This window comes from Bidens hawaiensis, unplaced genomic scaffold (genome assembly GCF_021521415.1).
Source record: "Bidens hawaiensis isolate Kalapana, Puna unplaced genomic scaffold, B.hawaiensis_p1.1 tig00045496_1, whole genome shotgun sequence".
Classification (NCBI taxonomy): Eukaryota; Viridiplantae; Streptophyta; class Magnoliopsida; order Asterales; family Asteraceae; genus Bidens; species Bidens hawaiensis.
In genome coordinates this window covers 27,403-38,310 of record NW_027498106.1, presented here as the reverse complement: position 1 = coordinate 38,310, position 10,908 = coordinate 27,403, and the positions used below count along the sequence as shown (strand labels likewise).

The 10,908-nt window shown below is 33.2% G+C and overlaps 1 protein-coding gene across 1 annotated transcript; it reads right to left on the bottom strand.

Annotated features, from left to right (window-relative positions):
• Window positions 1-9,124: 9,124 nt before the first annotated feature.
• LOC143595722 (polyadenylate-binding protein-interacting protein 5-like) lies at window positions 9,125-10,581 on the bottom strand. Its single transcript, XM_077074672.1, has 2 exons — window positions 10,180-10,581; window positions 9,125-9,543 (listed from the first exon to the last, which is right to left on the bottom strand). Exons 1-2 carry the CDS (start codon window positions 10,564-10,566, stop codon window positions 9,406-9,408), a joined length of 525 nt encoding a protein of 174 aa, XP_076930787.1. The 5' UTR covers window positions 10,567-10,581; the 3' UTR covers window positions 9,125-9,405.
• Between the last annotated feature and the right edge of the window lie 327 nt (window positions 10,582-10,908).

Below are 10,908 nucleotides of genomic sequence, written 5' to 3'. Positions count from 1 at the left end.
TTCAGTGTACCGATTTTTCCCACCTCTAGTGTGTGTAAAACATGTGTAGGTTTTTTTAGATATTTGTCTTGTGATTGGACTCGAATGTGATAATGTGTGGATTGAATGAGCTCTTAAGTGAGTTGACAGATTGGCGTGTGCTTATACATGAGTGTTTGTTGCTTTGTATATAGTCATTGAATGTGATGCCAAGGATATATGATCTTGCCTGCTTTAATCATATGGGGTTGTGAGGCGATTATATTTTAGTGTTTGTCCAGATAATCCTAAATTGTGAAGACACGTTTGGTTTAGATTTAGTCCGTGCATACTAGGTCTACATGTTATTGTATCCTAACATGTTAGGACGGAAGTGGCTCCTTCCACATATGCGAAGTCTGGGCACATCATCACCGTCAAGTAGCTTAGATGTCTCAATTAGGTATTTTGATTTTTCAATTTGAACGTTACAAAACATCCAATTTGTAAGAAAAACGATGTAACCATTTAGAAACTTATCTTGATTGTTTACTTTTGTTTTCTTTGCGTTGAAATGTTATATACTTACTTGCATAACTGTTATTTTCTCCTGTTAGTAAATGATGTTTTTTTCATTTTCAAGTAAAAAGTATATACTATTAATAGTTAGTTTTCTATCGGGTAATACAATGAATGAAGATGTTTCATTCCAAATATGTAAATGCATAAAATAACAATTTCATCATAGATCGACGAGTCTTCAATATATCATGTGTATGACTATTACTTTAAAACGATACTATGACCATCACTCAAAATCTTAATTATACCATCATTGTACATGGGTGTGTTGTATTTTTTTTTATTTGAATAACTAAGCAGTTTTAATTACTGGTTCGGGTTATTTTATCTTATCTTACTCTTCTAATAAAGTAAAATAATAAGACCTGTGTGTCAAATCAACATTCAGTCTAGCCTAATTTTCCCTCTTAAACTTCTAATATCTCTTCTCATTCATCATAGTTATCCACGAGTCAAAACCATTTTAACAATTGAGTTATCAGTGTTTTAAAAACCGGCTTAAACCAGTAACCGGATTTCGGTGAGCAGTCCGGTATTTTGTGCCCGGTATATTTAAGCGGTTTTATGGAGCATCAAACCGGCCGGTTTTAACCAGTTAAAAAGCCCACACATTCTTTTATGTTTCAGTCCCTTTTTTTTGTATATGTTATTTATTTCATGCTATTTTTGTATATTATGATTATATGTAGCTAAAATTTCTTATTTCTTATTATAGGAAATGAAAGTACTTATACTTTTGTTGATGAGGATGGCGATTAGAGTGAATTTCATCTTTTAAGCGATCGTGAACTCGATGCATGTACACTCGCATAAATCTATTGCGAACCTTTATTTTTAAAGAACTTTGTTTGAAAATCAAGTGCTTTTGTATTGTTTTTTGAATATGAATTAACTTTTGAATGATATTTTATTATGAAAGTATGTATTTTTTTTGTTTTTTTTGGAGTTAAAGTTGCATTTTTATGAAATTATAAGGTAACTATACAAACCGGTTGAACCTCCCGGTACAACCCGGTTTAACCGGTTGTATCATTTTTTAGTCTAATAAATACCAGTTTTTAAAACATTGTATAAAATAGTCAATTTTTCTCTTCAAATATTTTAATCTCTCATCTTATTTATCTTAGTTATCCATGGGTCATTGGTTTGGGTTATAAAATAGTCAGAAAATTAAAAGTAAAATATTTATTGAAGATCAAGCAAGTAGAAATATGAAAGTTAAATAAATCAAAAATAGTCAAGAAAAATATGTTTTTAGAAGTTAAACATTAGAAAATAGCCAAGAACAATTTTTAGTGTTAGCTTATTCTTTCAATGTCTGGTTTTTTTCTCGTAAACACTATATGTTGCATTATCAAGGGTAACTAGCAAACATAGTTTAAAATTGTTAATATTGAATAACAATGTGAATACTTATGATAATACAACAAATAATAAAGAGATTTTCTCAAACTTATAAATATGAGATTATAGATTTTTTATTTTTTGAACTATATGTTTCATTTCTTTTTTACTTTTAATTTTGATCATTTATTTCAAATAATGGACCTTAATTACTTTTATCATTTGACAAATTTTCGTGTAATAAGCGGGTTCAAAAGCTAGCTGATTATATAAAAAGAGGTGATTAGCAACCTTTTTAGTTAATAAGCCCAGTCATTTGAGCATGTGTGTTAATTTTATCAGTTGATGGGTTGAACTGTCTAACCCGAACACAACCTGTATATATATTTTTGTCATATCAGGAACATTTAAAATTGTATCATGCTTAGGTCGTGTTTCAAGTCGACGATTATGTTTCAATCGACCCATTTGATGTTCATCTGTGAATATTAATGATACCGAGTGAGTAGTGACCTAATACAATATAAATAGTCGAGTACTCTTTACTCAAATGAACCCATTTTGTAACTTGTGTCACTTAGTTGTTTTTTTTCTCTTATCTCTCATTCTTTGCTAACTTTATACATTTGGCTCGATATTTAGCAATGTTTTCAGATCCGCCCCGGACGTTGACCCGGACGCCTTACCGGGTCAAAGGTCGGACCGACCCAGGAGGGCGGACCGGTGTTTGACCCGGATGACGTCATAAATAATTTATATATATATATACACACCCAATTTACATATACATATATAATTTTTATATATAGAAAAATAATATTAAGGAACTTTTATGTGCGTTTATAAAGTTTATTTTCACTATATAAGATTTCTATTTCAAGAAAAAAAAGCATAAGTTAATGTTGGTTTGTTGGTTGGTTGTTGGTTGTTAAGGTTTTCATCTCAGAAAGCACCAGGGTTCGAATACCAAGAGGACCAAAACGTTCTTAATTAATAAAAACAAGGCTTTACCGGTTCAACAGGCGGTTCACCGGTTCCGGTCAGACCGCACACCGTCAAACCCGGTCGGGTTATTGGAAAACAAGTTATACATGTGGACCGGACCGGCATGCCTATCGAGTCCCCGTCGAACCGGCCGGTCCGGTCCAGGTCTCAAAACATTGATATTTAGTAGTTAAAATTAGCGAAACATTTAATCTCTAATCAATTACTTAGACTGGTGTTTGTTAGTATTTATGATGGGGTTGTTTGGTAGCCTCTTAATAGCCATCAAGTGACTACCTCTTAATTGCTCATAACCTCTTAGGGGGTGTTTGGGATTCCTTATTTTACCTCCTTATAACTTTTTATTAAGTTAATAAGTTACAAAAGTGTAACTTATGAAGCTTTTCCTCTCACAATATAAGCAATCCCAAACACCTTATTACTTTTCAAAAAGTTTATAAGTTATAAGTTGGTGAAAATAAGCAATCCCAAACACCTCCTTAATGGTTAAGATGTAGCCTTAAGTCTGAATGGTTACCTCTTAACCATTAGATATTATGAGCCATTAAGAGGTATCCTCTTAATGACTGTTATGAGGCTACCAAACAACGTCTTTAGTAGCATTCATGATAGATATTGTGATTATATAATGTAAAAGATATTGAGTAATATAAACTTTGATTCCTCTCTAGTTTATAACACGTTATCAGCAACTTTGCCCTACCACCACCACCAACAGAATCTGCAACATCTCTTCCAAATCCATGATGTGACATCATGACATGAATGGGTTGTGGATGTTGCCACCAGCGACACGATCTTGCAGTCTCCTTCGGCAAGGAAGACGAAAGGTTTTCTTTGACTAAGGATGGTTGGTTACACCATCATTCATATAAAAGGTAGTAAACTTTTACAATATTCATATAATATACGTTTGCCCTCAAACCCTACCATAGCTTTGCTATCGGTGGGATTTACTGAGTACGATGATGATATAATATACGTTTGCCCCTATTTATTTATTTATTATGATATTATTAACCAACAAATGCTTTAGTTTAAACTAAACTAAACTTTTTGAGAAGCTGGTTAATAAATAAACATTAGCATCAAATTTTCATTTTCAACCTAAACAATACACGGAATATGCCTATTAACTTTCTGGTCATATTTCAATTTGAATTACAAAATGTCCTCTTAGCCGAAGAAAACTTTTGATCATTTTTTATGACATATTACTTATGCTTAATTAGTTTTCTCTCGTACACCTTTTTGGTTCTTTTCTCAATTGAAACACAATATAAATCTCTTGCTGCAATCTTAGAACTAAATTTCATCAACATTGCATAATACATTATAGTTATTTTATTAAAACTAATACAATGTTCCTTTTCCTGTAAGCATAGGCTAGTGTTTCTTGTATTTTGATAAAGTGAGCAAGATCATGTTTTAAGTGGATCTAAGAGGTACCCATGATAAGCATACCCAACTAAATGAGACTTATCATTTTTTCTTTCAATAGAAATATAAGTCTCGTGCCAAATATATTAGAATATATGGTTATACCATTACAATGTCTACGTGTTGGGTTTGAGCTATAATTCGCTTGCCCATATACTAAAAATGCAATATCATTTTAGATATATCAGTGCACCACTCGCTTTTAAGTACGATACTTCTGAACCAAGTACTTCCTGTTCCTTTTTATGGGACTCTAAGGATCATTGTGTATGTTTAGCGATTGTACAATAGAATGTACTTACCGAATAAACCCTACACATATTAAGTGTGATAACATCTTCTGGATGTAGTTGGAATGATGGGATTACACATATACACCGACTTAAGGTCGAGATATAAATACGCTGTGTCAATGTCTTTCAAAATCTCTCTCAAGAAGTTCAACAGCTCCTCTCGATGATGAATAAATAATCACCGTAAATTGCGATTTTAGTAAACATTTAGAGTGACAATTTTGATAAATACATATATGCTCGAACTTTCGGCCGAGGAATAATTTGGATGAGTTATTTATTTCAAATATTCACTCTTTAGTAGTTCGACAGTTCCTCTTGATGATCTTTATATCAACATTGTAAATTGCGATTATTTGAACTATTAAGAACAAAATTTTGATAAATAGACATGCCTGATTTTCTTTATCAAACTTATGTCTCTCTTTATATAATGAGTCGATTTTACCATATATGACCAAATTTCTTGAGATATATATCAAAACATCTTGTGGTATTGTATTTAATGCTTCGAGCATTTAACGCTTAAGGATTTATAAGTTTTAACTGAAGTCCTTTTGAGAACGCAAGGCTGATTAAATATCAAGGGGTTGTCGTATCCACTACAGGGGATCGAGTATAAGTTTCCTCATATTAACCAGTATGATTTGAGAAAAACACTTGTGTTAAAAGTTGTGCATTATTTGCATAAAATTAATGTTGGTGTATTATTTAGGTTAAATATCAAGGGGTTATCGTATCCACTACAAGGGATCAAATATAAGTTTCCTCATATTTAACTAGTATGATTTGAAAAAAAACCTGTGTTAAAAGTTGTGCATTATAAGTTTTCTTATATTTAACTAAACTAGGATAGTAGCTCGTGTTACAAATGGGTCAAAAAATTTCAAACGTCATACATACATATATATATATAGCTATCATAAGAATTCTTTAATTAGTTAAAAATAATTAATTGTAGTCAAAATCGGTTTTTAAATCATCTGAAAGTATATCGTTGGTTATGATTCTAGAAAACATTAATTAGTGAGGTTATGATTCTAGAAAATATTAATTAGTGAATTATATGGCAATTCTAGAGATGAAAACCTTGTAAACTTATGTGGACATCCTATTTGATGGCCATATGAATATCTTGTTTTGCTTTAATATTATAGTAAGAAGATTAGAATTAGGATTAAAATTAATTGATTAACTATGTGGAAATTATAAGCAGAGAAAGTGGATGACATGAAACATTAGGTGGACACCACAGGGAAGGATAAGTGGACAAATTGGTTTTCCTTTAATATATTAGTTAGATGTAATAAAGTCATAGTAAATGTTAAGGCGTGTCTTGACAACCAACATGTATTTATTCTTTTTGCTTTTGACACTTTTGGTTTCCTTGCGTCTGAAGTTGTGGACCCGTGTTCAGCGGGTCATGCATAGTAATGTTATGACTCGAAGATCAACAAATGCAGTTTTTAAAAGATTGGGTTTTGCAATTCAAAACAGGGTAGCGACGCAGCTTGTTGCCAGCTTGCCTTCTGTATCGATGTAATCTAAATATTGAAAATTTTTATATTTAGGTTGGCTAAAAAAAATGTTAAGTTATGAATTCAAAACTTTAAGGGGGTGTTTGGTACAGAGAATTGGGGGGTGAGAAATGGAAATGGAAACAATTCTCTTGTTTGTTTACGAAAGAAAGAGGTGAGAAAGGGAAATAAACCATTTCCATTTCCCTGATTTCTTTTCTCTAAAAAAAGCGGAGAAACCATTTCCATTTCCCTGGTCGTTTGTCGCCCCTGTTTGCCTACTGTTGTCGGGTTCAATTTCTGAACCCTAATTCATCGGCGATTTGAACAGACTCAACCATCGGCGATTTGAACACACTCAGCCGTCTGTGATTTCTATCATCGATAGCTTCCATCAGGCGATTACCGGCGGCGGCTTCGGTCAAATCTATTGTCGCTCAAATCTCTCTACATTCGAACAATCAAAATCATTGGTTAGTTTTATTCAAATTTTGCTGCTGAAACGTAAATCAATGATCTATCTGTTTAGCTTCGTTTGTATTATTAGGTTTTCGAGAATTTGAGGTGATGAAGCTTCGTTTAGCTTGAAATTGAGTTGAAGTTGGATGTAAGTTATTAAAACTAGCATGTGTATGTTTATGCATTCATGATGTAGGTTTAATTTGCTATTAGTTTAACTTATGTAAGGTTTGATTTATTATTTAAACATAATTTAATTAAATTACATTAGGTTTGAGTTCTTATTAAACAATAACCAGCTATGGTTATTGTTTGGATGATTTAGATGCACAGTGGTTGATGAGTATGATGTATGATTTAAGTAGTATAAGATTATATACATGTTTCAAATGCCAAAGATTCTTTCAAGAATAACTGCTTATAAATATGTTAGAAACGAACTAGATGCATACATAAGGTTGGTATTTGCTTTATGTGGCAATGACATGTTGATCAATTAGTGTATGATTAATTTAGTATAGGTGATTTATATGAAGTTTGAAGTGTTATCGACAACAAACTATTAGATATTTGTTCATGTTTGATGTATTGAAGTCAAATAATTGATTTGGTGATCTTTTAGTCAGATATTTGTTAATTTTTTGATTTCCGATTAGTAGTAGTGTTGTATATTGATCGATGGTGGATGCATAAAAAGACCATTGTATGTTGAATATGGGCAGTAAGTACATATGTGTTTATATTGTCATTGTATATTGATAAAAAGATGCTACAAATGTAATTTTCGTTCATTATTTTCTTTTTTTGTAGATTCAGTAATCAAGGCATGGCTTCCCGGATTATTTTTTCAATTTTGAAGCTTATGTGGTCTGGTGCATGGCAAGGATGCAAAGATGTTCCTAAAGTGCACAAAGAACGATTGTTTGAGCGATTTCAGGTGTGTACCTATATAAGATTCATCCTCTGTTTTATGCAGGTCTGACTATATAGTTATAATTATAGTGTATTTTACTTTTAATTAGTCTGTTGTGTACATTTATTAATAAGTGATTTTTTGTAATGTTACTTTCAATGGGATGAAAAAGGGAATGCTCAAGTTTACAAATGTTGGGAGAGGTGCATTGCTGGAAAATTTGGTAATTTGTTGTGTAGGATATGAAAAGCTGCCATAGAGATGGCAGCCAAAAAGGGCTTAGAACTTGGTGATGATATGTCGGTTCTTCTTCCCTTTAAGCCACCATGTATGAGAAGAAAGTCATGGGAAAAACTGGTTAAGATTTGGAACACTCGCGAATAGAAATTAAAAAGTAGTAGAAACAAAGATAACATAAAGAAATTGCCCCGGGGTAAACATACTCTTGGATCACAAACCTTGGTGACTTCCAACCTAAAAGCGGTAAAAAACATTATCAACCTCTTTTAGTACACATACCATTTTTTACTTACTTATAGATATTACTTTTGTAGGCTAAGATACTCAGGCGTGATCTTGCATTTCCTGAGATGTGGAGGCAATCGCATTGCAAAAAAGGAAGGAGACCATTGGACAAAATGGCAGAGTGTACCAGTACAGTATTGGAAGACTCCGATTTGGAAGAGAATACTCTAGAACATGATTTGGAAGAGAACTCTCAAGAACAGCTGGATTGGGTTGATGATAGCTCATATGAAACTTGGTTCAATGGGATAGTTGTGTATGGTTGAAGTATGTTTTGTATGTGAATTGGTTTTAACTATAGTTGATGTTTTTTGCTTAAAAACTATGTTTTGTATGTGAATTGGTTTGATCAGTGCATATTTTGGTTGGAATTTATGCATCTTTTTATATGTTTTTTATTTTTTAATAAATATTTGTTATGAAAAAAATACTTGTGCTAATGATAAAGTTGATATAATTCTCTGTTTATTTTCTATGTACCAAACAAGAGAAATGATTCTCAGCTATATTTCTCTACTGAAATCTCTGTACTACCAAACAGAACAGTCAATTCTCATTCTCCAGACCAATTCCCTTTCTCTGCAATTCCATTTCTCTACAATTCCATTCTCTGTACCAAACACCCCCTAAATGTTAAGTTTGACCAATACTTGTGTTATTTATAGGTTTAAATATTAATTAGCATTAGGATTAAAATTAATTGATTAATTATATGGAAATTATAAGCATGGAAAGTGGATGACATGAAACATTAGGTGGACACTCTAGGAGAAGGACAAGTGGACAAATTGGTTTTGCTTTAATATATTAGTTAAGATAGATAATATATATTCTTTTATACATAAAACTATAATTGAAACAAAAATATATATAAATATAAAAAATTAATTAATAAATAGCACACGAGCCGAGCTCAGGCTTGAAAATCTACTCACGTGCCGAGCTCGAGCTTTGAAAATAAAGCATGAAACAAGCCAAGCTCGAGCTCAAAACGAGCCGAGCTTGAGCTCCATATAAGTTAAACGAGCTGAGCTCGATTAACTTGTCAAGCTCAGGCTCAGCTCGTCTCGTGTACACCCCTAGACCTAAGTGGCCTAAACATCATATATTTACAGGCCAAAACAACGCACAAACATGGGGGTATTGAACCAGCTTCAATATGTGGTAGTTTACCATTAGCCTACCATCAAAACACCAAAAACAATTTTCAACACAAGCAAGCAAGCAAGCAAGCACCCTCCCAATCTATACAAACAACTCTATATTCTTTCTACTTGTACAACTGAGAGTTCCTCAGAATTCACAAGAAATGTACACACATGTCACAAACGGTTAAAGCCTGTATAAAAGCAAAGCACTAGATGGTTTTTTACTTGGGAAATGGTGTGTGGCTACAAGAACTGCCTTCACCAACCACCACCTTCTTCAGTTTCTGAGATCCAGCTTCTGACACGTCACCAATGTCCAACGAATCCGGAAGATTCTCAGTGAAATCACCACTGTGCAACTGCAAAATGCAGATAATCATGTTACTAAATAGAAACATTTCATTTCTTTTTTGAAAACCGTGAGAACCCGTTAGGAGAAAACGCACGAGATCATGCCGGTAAATGAACCAAACAAACACGAACGGGACGTACCCGTGTTCGTTCATTTAACTTTAACTGAGTGAACAATCAAACACGAACAATTAAACGAACAGGGTTTTGTTATTTGTGTCCGTTCGTTAAGAAAATGAGAGTGTTCATGTTCGTTTGTTAATAGTATAAAGGAGCAATTCAAGAACGTAAACAAACGAACATAACCAAACGTAGATGAACGAACATAGCCAAATGTGCATGAACAAACATGACCGAGCAAACACCAATAAACATCAATTTGCCAGGCCTAAAAAACTAATAAAACTAAATTAATTTGTAGTGGGTCTAAAAAGTTTAAATGAATACATAAACGTGCTTAAATAACCATAAACTAAAGAACATAAATGACCGTAGACAAACGAACACAAATGAGCGTAAATGGACGAACATTAATGAGCGTATGAGACATGTGTTCATGTTCGTTCATTTAACTAAATGAACAAAAAAATTTGTTCATCTACATTCGTTTATCAAATAAGCGAACATAAACGAGTAAATCTTACCTCAAGTTGATTCAGCATTTCAACTGTGGCTTCCATATCACCTCCACAAGCTATATAGACACTGGAAAGAGACTCTTCAGAAACACCAGGAAAGACCATCTGAAGATAAGCCAAATTCATGTCATGATCAACATCTACTGCCTGTTTTCCAGTTAACTCTGTGCTATGTGATGACGAACCATATGAATCAAAACCAGCATGACTCTTAAGTTTCAAGCTATCATTACTCTCAACCACAGCATCATGATTTTCAGAATATCCAGGCGGCTGGTATTCTGTTGCATCACTCCCCTGATCATAGCCTTTGCTTGCATCAGGCGTACCTCTTCTAGAAAGCGGGATGTATGAAGTAGCATACGGATTCAATGTAGATGACTTTGCGTTCATTGTTGCTAATTCACATCATACACAAGACTTCAAGAATTCAGAAACTATATAATAAAATTATAACAAATTATAATAAGAGATTGAGCATTTATCAAGCTATAAGAACTAAATTCCATGTTCATATCCCCAAAAACATGCCTAACCACACCACTAAATCATCACATTTCATGGAGTTATAGATTACTGTAGGGGTGCAAACGAGTCGAGCCACTCACAAGCTACTCGAGATTGGATCAATAAAAAACTCAAAAACGAGTCGCGCCTTATCAAGCCCGAGCCAAGCCTCAAATAAATTCCATTTAGTTATCAAGCCCGAGCTCGAGCCTTGTATGGGAAGTCCAT

Coding starts and splice junctions, on each gene's coding strand:
- LOC143595722 (XM_077074672.1), bottom strand. CDS start 10,566: ATGAACGCAAAGTCATCTACATTGAATCCGTATGCTACTTCATACATC. Junction 9,544..10,179: donor AAATGCTGAATCAACTTGAG/GTAAGATTTACT, acceptor TGCATTTTGCAG/TTGCACAGTGGTGATTTCAC.